The sequence below is a fragment of the Oncorhynchus masou genome, chromosome 11 (assembly GCF_036934945.1).
Source record: "Oncorhynchus masou masou isolate Uvic2021 chromosome 11, UVic_Omas_1.1, whole genome shotgun sequence".
In the NCBI taxonomy this organism is placed as follows: domain Eukaryota; kingdom Metazoa; phylum Chordata; class Actinopteri; order Salmoniformes; family Salmonidae; genus Oncorhynchus; species Oncorhynchus masou.
Genome location: NC_088222.1, coordinates 33,916,650 through 33,935,017, shown reverse-complemented (window position 1 = coordinate 33,935,017; position 18,368 = coordinate 33,916,650). Strand labels below are relative to the sequence as shown.

General features: G+C 41.0%; 1 protein-coding gene across 1 annotated transcript in view; it reads right to left on the bottom strand.

Annotated features, from left to right (window-relative positions):
- LOC135548579 (coxsackievirus and adenovirus receptor homolog) overlaps positions 1-18,253 on the bottom strand; it is a 60,216-nt gene extending 41,963 nt beyond the window's left edge. Inside the window, exon 1 of the mRNA XM_064978330.1 lies at positions 18,094-18,253. Within this exon, the coding sequence (XP_064834402.1) occupies positions 18,094-18,145 (52 nt within the window). The 5' untranslated portion in view covers positions 18,146-18,253. The remainder of the gene's footprint in view (positions 1-18,093) is intronic.
- Between the last annotated feature and the right edge of the window lie 115 nt (positions 18,254-18,368).

Sequence of the window (18,368 nt, the reverse complement as noted above, 5' to 3'; positions counted from 1 at the left end):
GGAGGCCTAGGCTATGTGAAGAGTGCAGTACAGAGGTATGCAAAGACTTGATGTACTAAGCACAACTGGTTCCATCCAAATACTACTAGGGAACTAGGATACTCCCAAAGGGAAGAGAAGAGGAATCTTCAACTAGAGACAACTACGGCAGGATTTATTTATTTTTACATCAAATTCTATTTGTCACATGCTTAGTAAAACTAAAAGTGAAATGCTTACTTACAGGTCATTTTTCAACAATGCAGAGTTGAAGATTTAAAAAAATTCTCTATAAAAGTTTGGACACACCTACTCATTCCGGGGTTTTTCTGTATTTTTCCTATGTTCTACATTGTAGAATAGTGAAGATATCACAACTATGAAATAACACATATGGAATCATGTAGTAACCCAAAAAAAAGTGTTAAACAAATCTAAATATATTTTAAATTTGACATTCTTTAAAGTAGCCACCCTTTGCCTTGATGACAGCATTGCATACTCTTGGCATTCGCTCAACCAGCTTCATGAGGTAGTCACCTGGAATGCATTTCAATTAACAGGTGTGCGTTGTTAAAAGTTAATTTGTGGCATTTCTTTCCTTCTTAATGTGTTTGATCAATCAGATGTGTTGAGACAAGGTAGGGGTGGTATACCGAAGAAAACCCTATTTAGAAAAAAACAAGTCCATATTATGGCAAGAAAAGCTCAAATAAGCAAAGAGAAATGAGAGTCCATTACATTAAGACATGAAGGTCAATCTGGAAAATGTAAAGAACCGCCACAGGAAAGGAAGACCCCTCTGCTGCACAGGATAATTTCACTCGAGTTAACTTCATCTCAGCCCAAATAAATGCTTCACAGAGTTCAAGTAACAGACACATCTCAACATCAACTGTTCAGAGGAGACTGCATGAATTACAGCTAAGAAACCACTACTAAAGAATGCCAAAAAGAAGAAGAGACATGTTTGGGCGCAGTCTTGCCCTCTTCACAACTGTGTGGGTGTGGCCCATGTTCATTAGTGATGCCAACACAGAGGAACTTGGAGCTCTCAACATGCTCCACTACTGCCCCATCAATGTCTTTGGGGGCGTGCTCACCCCTCCATTTTCTGTAGTCCACGATAATCTCCTTTGTCTTGCTGATGTTGAGGGAGTGGTTGTTGTCCAGGCACCACACCGCCAGGTCTCTGACCTTCTCCCTATAGGCTGCCTCATCGTCATCTGTGATCAGTCCTACCACCGTCGTGTTATCAGCTAACTTGATGATGGTGTTGCTAGTCATGCGCAGCCACGCAGTGAGTGGGTGAGTACAGGGAGTACAGGAGGGACTAAGCACACACCCCTGAGGGGCCCCAGTGTTGGTCAGCATGGTGGATGTGTTGTTGCTTACCCTCACCGCCTGGGTGCTACGTGTCAGGACATAGGCCGTGTGGAGTGCAACAGAGCCATCTGTGGATCTGCTTGTGGCAGTTTACGAATTGGATTGGGTCCAGGGTGTCTAACTAAATTGATTTAATTTGATATAATATTTAGGGCAACAGAAATCTTATGTGTTTCATGTTGTTAAAACACATATTATTATGCATATTATTTCATGCAGATTAAGCTATTAACATCTATTCTATGCATATTTTACACAGTAACCTATTTTTACACTGCACAGGAGCATCCATTACTGTCAGCCGGTTTGGCTAGGAGCAGTCAATGATGAGTCCGTCTTCCTCATGCTTCCCCCTCCCAGATTCTGGTCTAAATATAGGTCCACACCCCAGGTTGTTGCATGATGGTCCTCTGGACATAATCAGACAAAATACACACAACATCATGAATGTGTGTGTCCATGTGACGTAGGCTAGGTATGTAGTCTACGACTATTATTGGCAACATATAGCCTAGTGCAATTCCACAGTAAACACATTTACTGAAACAACTGCGCAAAGTTTGGAAACAGAATTAAGGTAAAATCTCCATCAGTTTTTTAGGCGACCACGTTTTCCAAAAACTCTTAAATATCTGCTCCGAATTAAGAATCAAAATATGTCTGCAGAAAGAATGGGGTGGGGTGTCAGCGATGACGACACATTGACCTACAGTAGGTGAAGTGGATTTACATCTGGCAATGGAATTACGATTTGACTTGACATCATGGGCTCTTGATTTGTACTATACAGAAATGCATAAATATGGATATGAATAACCTTCTCTTCATGGTGGATATGTATACACAAAGGCAGAAATATGCAATATCCTTCGTTTGCGTATTTGGGCATTATCCTACAAATTATTATTGTAATGTGCAATGACCCCAAACAAGATCACATTTGGTTGGTCCCGGATCAGACAAAATCATAGTAATCTGTTTCCCCAGTTTGGACATCACAGCACATATATTCAGTACAGTACACTGTGCTGTTGTCCAATGTGTTCTACTGTACTCTCCAAACTTGTGAAATATATATGATTGGTTCAGAGCTCATCCGACAAGGGCAGACTGACCAAATTTCTACGTCCATGGATGTCCGGTGCTCAGGGGGTGAGGATGATTGTTAGAGAGAGAGAGCAAGAGAGCGAGCGAGTGTGTGTGAGAGAGAGAGGAAGGAGTTGTCCCGACTGAAAAACAGTTCCACTTTGAACACCAGATGACAATTCAACTGCAGTAATTCTGTTACAGATTCTTCTGTAATTCCATTACCGAGTTTGTATAATAATTATGAGTTTAAAATCACTGAATTTATAAACAAGATCAGTAAAAACGAACTAATTGGTAGGTGTACCTACTTTTAAGATGACGGTTATTGGTAATAGAATTACAAGACACAAGACAACGTTTCTTAAACTTACAGAAGGCAAATAATTTCTCCAAAACCAAATATGGGTCTTTACTTGCATTATTATGCTTTGATCTATTTCTAATACATTTTAAATAGTTTTTCTGGTAGATGTTGTCTAAGACCCCGTTTCCATCTGTTTGACCAAAAATCAAAGCCTTATTTATAATTTTTTGGATGGAAAATGGTAGAACAATGAAAATATGGCCTTAATATCTCAAAAATATAAACTCTGCAATCATTTGACATGCTCTAATTTACTTCACATGTTGGTTCTCATGGGTCCTTTTAGATGGAAATGGACCCGACACAATTCAATTAAAAAAATGTATTTCCAATGATGGGACTTTGGCAAATGGTGTATTGATAATGTACCTAGTAACCACAAAAGATCAATATCACCTCAAAATGGATGTGCAGCATCCCTCCCTCTCCAAGCCCACTCATCCAGTCTCTCCCAGACTCTCTCTAACCAGGGTGAATTCATGCTCTGGGACCTGGACTCAAAAGACCCCCTCTTCCTGTTCTCTGTGAGGAGACGACATACAACAGGACATGAAGATAAGCTCTGAAAAAGATCACTTTATGCTGTCTTGATAATCATTATGACTCCAGCAGTATCCCTTTCCTCTCTCTTCACAGGGAAACTCAAGCTCCCGTTACGCTATTGAGTACCGTAGTTTCCCCACTCTGTGGACTCCAAGGCATCAGCCAGCCAGGTGGACTAAACTAAACACACCCAAGTGTTCAGGCCCATTACGGAGAGCCACAGAGTCTGTCAGCTGCCATTATAGCTGAGCCCACTGGGTATATTCATCCCTCCTCCAGCTCTCATTGTCAGCCTGAACATGACGAGAAGTCCTGAATGTACCAACCCCCACCCCCTTGCCTGGCTTATTCAGTGAGTGAGTGACAAGAAGCAAGAAAAACAATCTTAACACAGCAAGAGCTTTAATTGAACAATCTTGCAAAAATATTTTTACCCACTGTCCGCTCCCCCTCCCTCTGTGATTCTGCCTTGACATCTAGTCTTGGATGTATTTATTCTTGATGTTGTGTTGTATTACAGTGTGTGTGAGATGAGGCTTGTCAGACTGATATAAAGAGGAGACGGGAGAATCTGGACGGCAGAGATAAACGCACTAAGACCCTTAAAGCCGCAGAGCTCAGAGCCTGAAGGGAGCACAAAGGTCCAGGATATGACCGGTGAATCGGTTATAGGTTGTGGTTTTGATCCCAGTCTTGACAAACATTACAGGGTCAGCCAGTCTCTCAGTGGCTCGCTGTGGAAACCCTGTAAAAGGCTGGCAATTACCCTTTAGCCGCAGGGGGCAACATATTCCATGACAAATACACAGAAAGTAATATACATTGACATTCAGTAGCCATTTCAAATGGACTCCAGAGCATGAAATTTGCTTAGAATTGCCTCTGAAATGAGGAGCTGTAGAAATGCCATTTTATTATCTAGCAAAGCAGAACTGACACTAGTCTACTGGATAAAGGAAGGAGGAAAAGGTGATGTACCCAAGCCTAAAAAATCAAATACATTTGGAAGTGAAACACTTTCTGGACACGAGTCTCTGTAGAATATACACTACCATTGAAAAGTTTGTGGTCACTTAGAAATGTCCTTGTTAATGAAAGAAAGGCACATTTTTTGTCCATGAAAGTCAAATTTATTATGTGAGAAATGTCAGTGGAAACGGCTTTATGCGCAAATATTGGTATTCAGTGCATTCAAAAGTATTCAGACGCCATTTCCACATTGTTAAGTTACAGCCTTATTCTGAAATTGATTCATTGCTTTTCCCCCTCATTGATCTGCACACCATACCCTACAATGACAAAGCAAAACAGGTTTAGAATTGATACATTTTTAAACTGAAATACCACATTTACATATACGAATTCAGACCCTTTACTCAGTACTTTGTTGAAGCAGCTTTGGCAGTGATTACAGCCTTGAGTCTTCTCTGGCATGATGCTACAAGCTTGGCACACCTGTATTTTGGGAGTTTCTCCCATTCTTCTTTGCAGAACCTCTCAAGCTCTGTCAGGTTGGATGGAGAGCGTCGCTGCACAGCTATTTTCAGGTCTCTCCAAAGATGTTTGATCGGGTTCAAGTCCGGGCTCTGGCTGGGCCACTCAATGACATACAGAGACTTGTCCTGAAGCCATTCCTGCATTGTCTTGGCTGTGTGCTTAGGGTCATTGTCCTGTTAGAAGGTGAACTATCGCCCGGGTCTGAGATCCTGAGTGCGCTGGAGCAGGTTCTCATCAAGGATGTCTTTGTACTTTGCTCTGTTCATCTTTCCCTCAATCCTGACAAGTCTCCCAGTCTCTGCTGCCACCACCATGCTTCACCGTAGGGATGATGCCAGGTTTCCTTCAGACGTGACGCTTGGCATTCAGGCAAAAGAGTTCAATCTTGGTTTCATCAGACCAGAGAATGTTGTTTCTTATGGTCAGAGTCATTTAGGTGCCTTTTGGCAAACTTCAAACGGGCTGTCATGTGCCTTTTACTGAGGAGTGGCTTCCATCTGGCCACTCTACCATAAAGGCCTGACTGGTGGAGTGCTACAGAAATGGTTGTCCTTCTGGAAGGTTTTCCCATCACCACAGAGGAACTCAGGAGCTCTGTCAGAGTGACAATCGGGTTCTTGGTCACCTCCCTGACCAAGGCCTTTCTCCCCCGATTGCTCAGTTTGAATAGTCTTGGTAGTTCCAAACTTCTTCCATTTAAGAATGATGGAGGCCAATGTTTTCTTGGGGACCTTTAATGCTGCAGAGATTTAGTACCCTTCCCCAGACCTGTGCCTCGACAATTCCTTCGACCTCATGGCTTGGTTTTTGGTCTGGCTTCATGGCATCTTATATAGACAAGTGTGTGCCATTCCAAATCATGTCCAATCAATTGAATGTGCCAATCAAGTTGTAGAAACATTAAGGACGATCAATGGAAACAGGATGGACCTGAGCTCAAGTCTCATAGCAATGGGTCTGAATACTTATGTAAATAAGGTATCTGTTTTTTTTTCTCACTTTGTCATTATGGGGTATTGTGTGAAGATTAATGAAGATTTGTTTTTATTTAATACATTTTAGAATAAGGCTGTAACCTAACAAAATGTGGGAAAAGTCTGGTAACTTTCCGAATGTACTGTATAATTACCATCCTATTGAAGTAAACTTGGTGTGTGGTCCTCCAACTACGACACGGGAAACCATGCAGTTTATTAGGCTACAGATGAAATAAGTTATGAACTTCACAGGGTAGTGAAAGTGCATAGTGATTTTGATGCTCCTTTACAATGAATATCGAGGGTCTTATTCTAGTGACATGATGAGCGATGCTTGGCTGCCGTTTGACCATAATAATGTCATCAAGTAGGCTATACTCACACTGTATCTGCAAGCGGTTGCTAGAGCGCACGTGCCAAGACCAGAGTAGGTATATTTGCCTTTTAACGCAACAATTTGTGACAAAGCCATCGGTAGAGTTAAAAATGCGATGGAAACATCCTGACATTTTTATTCAGCATATGAGAACTTAAGAGAAAACGTACATTGTGTGCACTACGTCATCACACACTGATTTTTATCAGCAACAAGACCGAAAAACAAATTGATCTTTCACAGCCTCACAGTGAAACATTACTCACCTAAAAATACACCCGCCATGACCTGAATTACTACTAGCCAAATGTTGTCAAACACCCCAGGGAACACCCACCGAGATAGCCGTTGTTGTCCAACACAATTTAACAATGTTAGCCTACCACTCATCAATCAAGGCAAAAAACCTCCATTGTATGAAATACCTATGCTTAGATAGCAACAACAGAAACACAATTCACAAGGTGAGTGCAGCTAACCTATCAACCTTGAAGTTTTAGGCCTCAATCTGAAACTATATTAATTGATAGAAAAAAAATCTAGCAGCCAGGTATGAGTGCTTTGCTTTAACATTGGGTGCACACAGCTCAACACTCCCAGACAATCTGGTAACTCTCCAGGTCTAATGCCATCTAAAAGGGCTGAGTCGTGAGTGGTCCAGACAAACAACACTACACTGATTATAGAGCACCCTGGGTCAGTCTGGTAAGTTAGTCATCAGGTAGGAAAGGAGCATAAACATACAACTGTATGAGGAGAGCATGTAGCAGTGCCTTCAGAAAGTATTCATACCCCTTGACATATTCCACATTTTGTTGTGTGATAGCCTGAACTCAAAATGGATTAAATTGATTCTTTCCTCACCCATCTACACACAATAACCCATAAAGACTATGTGAAAACATGTTTAGAAAATTTTGCAAATGTTTTCAAAATGAAATACAGAAATCTCTCTTTCACATAAGTATTCACACCCAAGTCAATACATGTTAGAATCACCGTTAGCAGCGATTACAGCTGTGAGTCTTTCTGGGTAAGTCTGTAAAGGCTTTGCACAAATTCTTCAAGCTCAGTCAAGTTGGTTGTAGATCATTGCTTGACAGCCATTTTCAAGTCTTGCCATAGATTTTCAAGCCAATTTAAGTCAAAACTGTAACTAGGCCACTCAGGGACATTCAATGTCGTCTTGGTTAGCAACTGCAGTGTATATCTGGCCTTGTGTTTTAGGTTATTGTACAGCTGAAAGGTGAATTTGTTATTTTGAAACCACACAGCCTCTGGAATCCGAAGGTTAGCAATGCTATAAAGTACTTGTAAAATCCCATAGAGAATGCTAACGAGCGCATTGCAGAGATTGCACAGTTCTGACCTAAAGTACTTGCAAGACCGACATCCCAGCTCAAAGTTATACAAGTAATTAAAAAATGCTACTCACAGTTTGCTGTACACACAAAACAAATATTAGACAGCAAGGCTCGACCCAGGCGGGGATTCTCTGCTGTTACCAAAATAAACTTGATTTTGTATTTGTTAATTAACTTTTTGTAAGAAAATAACCACTTAGCTAGATCGCTAAATAGCTACTAAATTAGCAAACCAAATGCACAACTGCAGAGCATTTAGCACATTTTAGACCGTTAACTTATTACTTATAAAATATGTAGCTGGCAAACATTTAGTTGTGAATTCCGTAATTCAATAAGATCACCTGGAGAGTGCTGCACAACAGTGAGCGACTCACAAGACTCTGGTCTCTCGATGTTGTCTGCTTGTAAACAAACACCACATGACTGGGGATATGGGTAAGCTTCATAATGAAACATTGTGTGATGGGAAATGAAGAACGCAAATATTCTTGAGGTCTATCTTGTGTTTTGATCCATCAGCTTCAAAACAGCTATAAAAACAATATTTTGCATTACTGAAAATGTATTTCACAGCAATGTAGATGGTACAATGATTACTTACACTATTCGGTGTTTGTTTCCTTACATAAACTGAAATGGAAAAAGTGTCAAATTTCTGCAAAATATCAATAGGCGAATATCGCAGCCAATTACTTCACTGGCAGATAAGTAATACTGTGAAACACTGTTACTAGCAACATATACTATGGATATTTTCTGAAATTACAGTGCAAAGAGTGTTTAGCACCTGAACACTAACAGTTTTAAAATCACTATTGGCCTTGGTGAAATCCCAAGGGGTTTCCATCCTCCCTGGCAACTGAGTTTGTAGTGACTGTGTATTGATACATCATCCAAAGTGTAATTAATAACTTCACCATGCTCAAAGGGATATTCAATATCAGCTTCTTTTTTTACCAATCTAGCAATAGGTGCCCTTCTATGCGAGGCATTGGAAAACCTCCCTGGTCTTTGTGGTTGAATCTGTGTATTAATTTCACTGCTCGACTAAGGGACCTTACAGATACAGTAATTGTGTGTTGGGTACAGACAGGAGTTAGTCATTCAAAAACTATTTTAAAACTATTATTGTACACAGAGTGAGTCCAAAGAACTTATGTGGACTAGTTCCGCGCATTTTTACTCCTGAACTTATTTCCGCTTGCCATAACAAAGGGATTGAATACTTGACTCAATGTAATTCAGTTTTTATAAATCATCAAAAATGTCTAAAAACATAATCCCACTTTGACATTATGGGGTATTGTGTGACAATCTCAATTTAATCAATTTTACATTCAGGCTGTAACAACAAAATGTGGGAAAAGTAAAGGGATGTGAATACTTTCTGAAAGCACTGCAGCTACCGAATGTAGCAAACATGAATTGTTTTATCAATGTTTTGTAAACTATGTAACATTACCCTGGACAACCTAAAGACATGTAACATACGTGTAACACACGTAATCAGCTATTGTGTTGTTGACCTTGGCTATTTTTCCCCACTTATAGATACATGGGCAAAACGTTCTAAAATAATGTGTCTCTACCCATTTCAGAAGTGATACACTGAGTTTACTTACAGAAATATTTGTCAAATACTCCTTGTTCATTGTTTGGCATTTGACCGTAATAAACGGTGTTCCATGTTGCAATAGCAACTCCCTGAATTCCAAGAACAATAAAATGTTATCATTTTTGTTTTGATGCGAGTGAACATTTGGTCCCCAGCAAATTGGAATATACCAAATTCTGTTCTGACCTCAACTCCAGTAAATAATTCCACAGTCACACATTAAGTTGTCCACCCAGTCACCTCTTTGTGCCTTCATATTACATTGTGGCTAAATTGGTAAGAGTGTGGCACTACCAACGACAAGCTCTTATTTCCATAGTGATCACATACTCACTGTACAGTTAGTCGTGTTCGACAAGTGTCTGCAATAGAATATATTACTATTATGTTACAAAACAAGAGAACATGCAAGTGATTAAGGTCATAGAGTACTAATATATATTCGAATGAAACTTGTTTAAAATGCACTGAAAACCCATTAAGAGGTGAAATTAAACATTTATACCAGGGCTTTGTACTCCACACTCACTCTGCCACTCTAAAGCTAACCTCCCTTGAATTCAAGAAATCAGAAATTGAAATGTAATGCTCTTTGATGACAGAACATGAAAGCTCTGCCTGATTTATTTATACTCCCAAGTCCGAACAGATTAGAGCTCTTAACAAAAGGTTATACTGTAAAATGTCATGATACAGTTACCCAGCTTTGTGCAATCACAGCTAAAGACTGATCACAATCACACTCGTGGAGAGTAATCAGAATAAAGGACAAAAAAGGAAATGTGAGCGTATTAAAAGTCATCTGGGGGAAACAAATCACTTTGGCATGAAAACAGGGGTCATTTACAGATACATACACGTAATAATAATCATTTGCATCGATTTAACAAGGAATGACTTGAAAACCAATGCCAGAGGGTAGGAGTAGAGGGGGAGCTTTGAGTCTAGGAAGAAGCTTTTAACCTAGTCTGTGCATATTTGTCTTTCTCCCCCGTGTGCTGCCAGTCAACAATGCATAATGTTTCTCAATGAGATACAGGCGCTAAAAATGGCTCCTCCAACAGCTGCTTCAACTCCCCCTTCCACTCTTTAATCCAGCCCCACCTGCCTGCGCTGCTTATTTTCTGAGCCATATTTTAAGATTAGACTTGCAATTAGCTGTTCTTAGTGGGAGAGGGGCTTACCGCTGGAAGAGATAGTATTATGATATTATATATAATAGCCTACGCTGTGTAAAAGACAATGTGTGGACATGTTAACAATATTACACACACCTTAAATGGCTGCTCAATGACTGCATGGCTAGGATTCCTGCTTTGAATATGCCAGGGAATAGATAGAGGTAGTCTTCTGTGGAACCCATTTTATTATATTTGTATTTTTCCAGGTTAGTCTTTTTTTGTGCAGGAGAGACCTGGTCAGGATCTAGCTGGCAGGTAGGGAGGGAGCAGCTGACTGCTCACAAACACCTGCAGATGCAGAACCCTGGGGCAAGGCCTGTCGCATTGTGTACCATCACACTGTGGTGGTCCAACATGCACAGCGAAGGAAGAGACCTGTATTAACCTAGAATAATGTATATGAATGTCCTTAATAAGCCGAACAACCTGAGTTAAACCAAAGAAAGACAATGATGGTTTACATAATAAGCGGATCGGGAGGGGCTGTCCTTAGCCTTTGGGCCGAAGTTATGTTTAGAAATCAACCCTGTCCAAAGCAGTGAGTCCCGTTCCTTTTACTCATCTGAAGACACTTCATTTGGACTGATGAACATCATCTTCAGAAAAGCAACATTCCCTGAGAGGATTAGAGCCTTAATATGACAGTCAGCTGGTGGCATCACTGATCTGTTTGCTTGTGAAAGCACTCCTCAAAAATAATGTACAGGTAAATGCCGAAATAAAGGAAACACTAACATAAAGTATCTTAATAGGGTGTTGGGCCACCACAAGCCAGAACAGCTTCAATGCAACTTGTCTATGGCTTAGTGTATGGAACTCTATTGGAGGGATGAGACACCGTTCTTCCACAAAAAAAAATCCATCATTTGGTGTTTTGTTGGTGGAAACGCAGTCTCAGGAGCCGCTCCAGAATCTCTCATAAGTCTTCAATTGGGCTACGATCTGGTGACTGAGATGGCCATGGTATATGGCTTACATCGTTTTCATGCTTACCAAACTATTCAATGATCATTCATGCCCTGCGGATGGGGGCATTGTCGTCTCTTGCCAAAATATTGGCCTACCCACCATTTTTATACATGACCCTAAGCATGATGGGATGTTAATTACTTACTAACTCAGGAACTAGACCTGTGTGGAAGCACCTGCATTCAATACATGTTGTATCCCTCATTTACTCAAGTGTTTCCATTATGTTGGCAGTTACCTGTACATTGTGTGTTGTCTTGAGGTTTGCCATCTTCTCAGACTAAACACAAACAATCTAGAAAGGCTTATGTTTGGCTCACTCCACAAGCTATTAACAGCATCTTTTAAATTTCAGATCCATTGTGTAGGCCTACCTTTAAGTGATAATGCCCGAGAAGCCAGTGTTTGGAGGATATAGTAGCACAGGTGTTGTTAGGCCAGAGACAAAGTCGATATATCCTCCAAACACCGGCTTCTCGGGCATTATCACTTTTAAACAACGGGTTACCAACATATGACTGACATATTTTCATTTTCAAAATGTTATTTTGATTAATTTATTCATCCTATTTCATCCTTCCACAAGAAATTGTCCCGACACAAATCTAGGGTTGCTACACAAGCCGGCTGGTCGTTTGTTCTATTGGTTCGCAACTGCCTCTGCAACGCAATGCTGCAAGGCAAACGCAGCGTTTTATTGGAAATCAATGTAATTCTGGTGTACCAAAATGCAATGACGCTGTCGGTGTGATTGGAGTGTTAGTCACATCAAACAGTGCAGACAGAATAAGAACAGTAGCTGCATTTGTTTAAGCTGTTTTCTGGAGGCATTCATTTGGATACATCCATAACAATGAGCTAATGAGGCACGATTTCACCTGGCATAGAAAACGAGTTCTCTCGTTAGCACAATAACTTCAAACTGTAGCTGGAAAGACTGCAAACTGCACTTTGTTTCGTTTTACCTTTTTTTCAATTGACATTTCTTTGTATATATCCATAAATATTATGCCAGCTGAATCATGATTTTGACTGGCTGAGAAGCGCTGCCAGCCTCTCGTCCCGACCCCTACACGTTCATTACTATGGGACAGTTGGAGATCGAATTGAAACAATGTTGCAAATTTCCTAGAGAGACACAAAGGTTTATACAAATCTCTGCTGTTGAAAAACGAGATGTTAGTGGAAAAGAAATGTGAGATAATGTCTAGATGTTTTTTTATAGTGGCGATTAAGTTTATAACTTCCCTGCCTGGGCTGATGAGACAGTGGATTGCGCAGTCAGATGGAACAGAGTAAATAGGCATTTTAACTTCATAGATTTAGCCAGTGGTAATTTGTGAAATAGACACCCGCTGGAATGCACTTTTAACCAATCAGCATTAGACTCACTCGTTGTGTAATCTACCAGAAATTCTATCAAGGAATAAAAGGAAGAGAGGCAGATTTATTTAAGGTTTTTAGAGACCTGCAGACTTGACCTCAGGATTCTGTCATTGACAGTAAATCCATGCGCCATCTTTAAATAAAGGAGAAGTGGATAACAAAAGATGGCAAAGAAGTTCTGCAAGATAAAGCTCCATGGGTCCTTAAGCTAATTCATTCATCTACAGTAGGGCAGTTTGTGTGATAAATATCAAAAGAGATTTATTTGAAAAATCTCATTTCCGTCACAGTTAGCCATTTATCCGTCAGGGTGACCATTATTCCTCATTAGAGGATGAGGGCGTTGAGGGGCTGTGCATATGTGAACATCGAGTGGCCCAGTCATGTGGTGGAGTGTTTATCATCTTAACGGACCGACAGCCTGATGATGACTGATAGGAGTGGAGAGAGCCAGCAGCACCGTGGCCTTGTTTTTATTTATGGGAGGGGGAGAGAGCAGAAAAATTCTTGCTTCCTGGTCCGTTCATAAGTGCACATCTGGATTGTAATCATTAGGGAAGCAAAAAACGTTTTACAAAAAAATAAAAGGAGTGTTTATTTTAGTCCAGGTAGTCCCTCTCTGTTTCAGTACGTTTTATCAAATAAAAATTGTATTTGTCACATGCGCTGAATACAACAGGACCTTACCACAACATTTTTGGGGCCTTCCTCTGACACCGCCTAGTATAATAGGTCCTGAATGGCAGGAAGCTTGGTTCCAGTGATGTACTGGGCCATACACACTACGCTGTGCAGCGCCTTGCGGTCGGATGCCGAGCATTTTCCATACCGGGCAGTGATGCATCCGGTCAGGATTCTCCCAATGGTGCAGCTGTAGAACTTTTTGAGGATCTGGGGACCCATGTTAACTATTTTCCGTCTCCTGAGGGGGAAAAGGCGTTGTCGTGCCTCTTCATGGCTTTCTTGGTGTGTTTGGACCATGATAGTGTGTTGACGACGTGGACAGCAAGAAACTCTCGACCCGCTCCACTACAGCCCTGTCGATGTGAATGGGGACGTGTTCAGCTCTCCTTTTCTTGTAGTCCACGATCGTTTCCTTTGTCTTGCTCACCTTGAGGTTGTTGTCCTGGCATGACCCCATTCCAATCACACCTTCTCTCTTACCAATCACATCTTAGTGACACATCACTTTATGCCCTCATTAAAACATTGATGGTCAAGACGACCAACTCTTCAATAATTGGCCAGAAGTTCAAACAAGTTTGGTATGACTACTAACACCATCTGTTAATACAAAAATGACCAAGAGGGTTCAAGTGAAGGTCTACCAACATCTCTCCGTGTAGTGCTTTGGATGCCGGCCCAGTGGCAGGCAGAATTATTGCTCCCAGTACCTGTGAATAAGGAATAACTCTGAAAACATTGGCCTCACCACCAGCCTTTAAAAACAGGGCTTGAAAACACGAGCTGCTATTAAATCATTATCATTGTCCGTAATGGAATGCAATCGGCATGCCTTAAAATGGTCCACTTGCTTTCTAAATCGAAAATGTATTATATTTTAAAAAAGGAACCAGGTTTGCGGATGTGTTCGGGTTAAGGGATCAGCATGGCTTCGCACTCCCAAGCAGACGAGGAACAAGAGTCGTCCCTCGACAAGGAGCCTGCGCGACTCGGCATGTTAAAATATTTAGGGTCCGCCTGGGTCTCTGAATATTCATGTGCCTTTATTCTCATCATTCGATTGTGGAGAACACAGCAGCAGTGTCCCTGGAGTGCAATCTGACTCTACGTGTTCTTGCTTTATTTTCTAATAAAGCAAGGAGCTTCGGGCAGAGTGAGTGGGACTGGGCGGGCAGATTTTGGTTTGGAGGGGAAGCTGGCTCCTACCAGAGCGTATTTGAAGTGAGAGGAGGGATGGGTCTGTTTCAGCCATGAGACGAGAACTGAATGTGAAATCATGACCTCAAGCCAAAGCTGCTCGTCTACATTGTGTCCATGCATAGCGCAGGTTGAACAGTACACAAATGCCTTCTCTTATCGCTCTTGCCATGTCACTTTCTAGATTTTTCCAAGGGCCAGACTTTCCAAACCATCAAATATAAAATGTGTTCTTGAACAATATGTTCTGAACAAATATATGTCAATTTCTTTCAGACAGCAGAACTGACAACTAGGCTGGCTGGATGCCTGGAACCCCATAATACTTTGAGATACTACATTATGATATGCTTGTTTGAGTCGAAATCGGAAAGGGTGAGTTTAAGACAGGTCAAAAGAACCTCACCCTGGCCATAATCAGCGAACAATAGACTAAGTGAACATTAAAAAATGCATTTGTGTCTAAGAATTTTGTTTTGATGAGTGACTCAAAAGGAATCCCTTCAGACCCACCAATATAAACAGACACCCCCCAGGATCTACTGAACAGGTAATCAAATGGCTACCCAGACTATTAGTACTGACAGGTTTATTTATTTTTTTTGCATTGACTCTTGCACACTCACTGGGCTCTACCCACACACATTACACTGACACTTCAACACACACACGCAATCACAAGAATACAAACCCCACACAAACACACTCTTCACATATGTTGCTGCTACTTTGTTAATCATCTATCTTGATTTCCTTGTCACTTTTACCTCTACCTTGTACTCCTGCACATTGACTCAGTGTCGGTAATCCTTGTATATAGCCTCATTATTGTTATTTTATTGCGTTACTATTTTATTTAGCAAATTTGTCTTACTTTTTAACTCATTACTAACTGCATTGTTGGGAAAGGGCCCGTAAGTAGGCATTTCACTGTAAAGTTGACACCTATAGTACTCGGCCCATGTGACAAATTATAATTGATTTGCATGTTTAGAAAAGGTATCCTAGCAATGAGCTCCCAGCGGGGAGTGGAGTGCAGCAAGCTTATCAGGTAACAACAACATCCTTGGTCTTCTGCACTTTGAGTCTCTCTGCATTTACCTTATCCTAGGTCCCAAGCTTCACTGAGCACTGACCAGTCCACAGCCAGGGATGAAGGGGGGCAGAGTAGGCCAGGGGTGAAGGAGGGTGGGGGGGAGGCCAGAGCCGGCTCTACAGGAGACCTCCTCAGGTTTCAGAGAAAATAACAATCCAGGCCCCACAACTTAAACAAACATCAAAGTGCTGACTGGCTAGAGGATGTCTACTGGCATCTGCTTAATTCAGCCAGGACTAGACAGGGCTGTCAGGGACTATGGAGAAGATATAGAGAATGTGTCTCTGACATGACAAACACAGAAGTGCCTTGGACACAGTCTTGACACAAGCCTCAAAAAGAGAATCACCTTTGACATTGAGCTCCCTGTAAAAACGTATTTGTTTCAGTAGGCAAAGCTAGTCTACTAACTATAACCTGCTAGACATCCTTTGCTTTATATAGTATGATATTTGCTTGTAAATGTTTTTGTTGTAGCATTTAGGTCAACCTAATAAAATAATGAAAGCTTCATGAAGTTTAACATATAAGCTAGAAATGTCCTAGTTGCATTGAATCACCATTTGGTAGAGGATGAGCACCCCAAATGATGAGCCCATGAAGACATTATTATGGTAATGAGCCTCTACTCATGTACAAAAATGTATTGCATGACAGAACAATGCACTGGTGGGCAAGTATAACGACACCCCTAACCAGACCTTTCACCATTACCCACACTGTGCCAGGGCTTTAACACAGCAGAAAGAGTTGTACCTGCCTGTGTATACGAAGCACTTCATTATTGCAGCGGTGTATCAGTCGCCAGTGGTGCGGGATATCATTGCCCTAAACATGGCTCCATCCACAGTGGCAGCTCCACTTTAAAAGTGCAGGGAACCTTTGAGCTACAGAACACAGGCTGATACTAATAGTAACACAATCCATCTACAGTACCATAGTTTCACTTTGTGGTGAGAGAGGGAGGGGCTGGTTTCGGTCGAAATTCCAGGACAGCAACAAGCGACAAGTGACACACAAATAATAATAGGAGTGCTGAATTCCCCTGTAGCAGTGAGCTTCCCACTCTCAACAATACACACTGTCTAAAGTGCATCCCAGTTGACAAACGTTTTAGCTGGATTGTTTAGTTTTATAGGTAATCAATGTTAACAACCCATCTGAATCGCCTGACCTGCTGATAAGAGAGTGATTTCTATCCCAACTCGATGATGTGAGAGCCAAAACCCATTTCAACAGTTCAAGCAGTGTTTATGATACCAATGCATCTAACACGCCTCAATCAGAGGCACCTACATGAGTCGATGGCCTCAATCTTTTTCCATCACCGATTCATATAAGCAGGACATTGTGTGTTGTAGTGGGCATATTACTTTGGGGAGGAATAGTGACAGAAGTGTGGGATATTATTAGCAGTCAGGAGAAAATGGACCTCAACAAATAACTGGTGAAGGATTGTGAATTAAAACTAATTCGGCCCTTTGTTTTCCATCCATGAGACTAAAGAAAACTAATACCAAAATGGGCTATACTTACTGTTGGCATAATAGTAGAAAGTTCCCACTCACATACAGTAAGAATATACTTCAGGGACATAAATCTGGTCGATACTCAGCGACCAACATGTGATTAAAATGCATTTCTGTCTGGGTTTAGAAAGCACCTAAAAGTCATTTAAAGACCTTCAGACTCCTGCCTAGCGCGGGAGGGGGGAATACAGTTTAAATTGTCTTGGCAGATGGCAGACAGAAAACGCAGCACTTTGAAGCCCTTTACAGGTTTTAAGGCGGATCAGGCTATTGTGTGTGTTAACTATCAGTTGCAAAACAAAAACAACTAGGTAGCGTTAAAAAAAATGCTTTGCAGCGTGTAGGGAAAACGAATCTCACCACGATGCAACCTATATCAATTTAGCAAATGTTTACTGTAAAAAAATTGTTCCAGCATATCCATAATATGTGAGTTCAATAAACCATGTGTTGAAACATGTTATTCAAGTCAAACGCAGTTCCAGTAATTTCAAAAATAAATATCTACGTTACTTTATGCACAGTGCGTCTACATTTGGGATTCCAGAATTCAAGGATATAATTTTTGGGTTATCACATTTTGACAAGTGTTATTTAGTTAGCTGGCGTTAGTTTGATACAATTTTGAATTCCTATGCTAAACTAGCTAGCCATTTTCAATATAAGTAAAAACAGGCGTAAGCAAATTAGTATAAAGTAATTATTTGACATATTAAATAGAACAGACAACCAGATCGTTATTGTATTCGCAAACATGTAACTTTTTAGCATGGTGCTCGTAGCCAGCACTCCCATTTTCGCTCGCGCTTATGAAAATGTAGGATTTTTTTTAAAGTAGTCGGTGGACGCCAAACTTACCTGCGATAAGACTAATCAATACACAGCAGAGGTGGGGTATCGTGAAATCCATTCCTTTCGGTCTATTCCAATAATTTTCTTTCAAAACACAGGTGAAAAATAAACTTATGCGGTGCTTCCGACTGTCAGAGCACTCTCCCGAAGCATCAAAACTCTACGATCCCTCTACGCATCAGCAGGTGCATTATAGGAGAGCTGGAGTCCAGACACGTGATTTCCGGAGGGTACCAAAGTCGTGTTTTCGAAGGCACTTTCACGCCCCCTGCCGTATTACA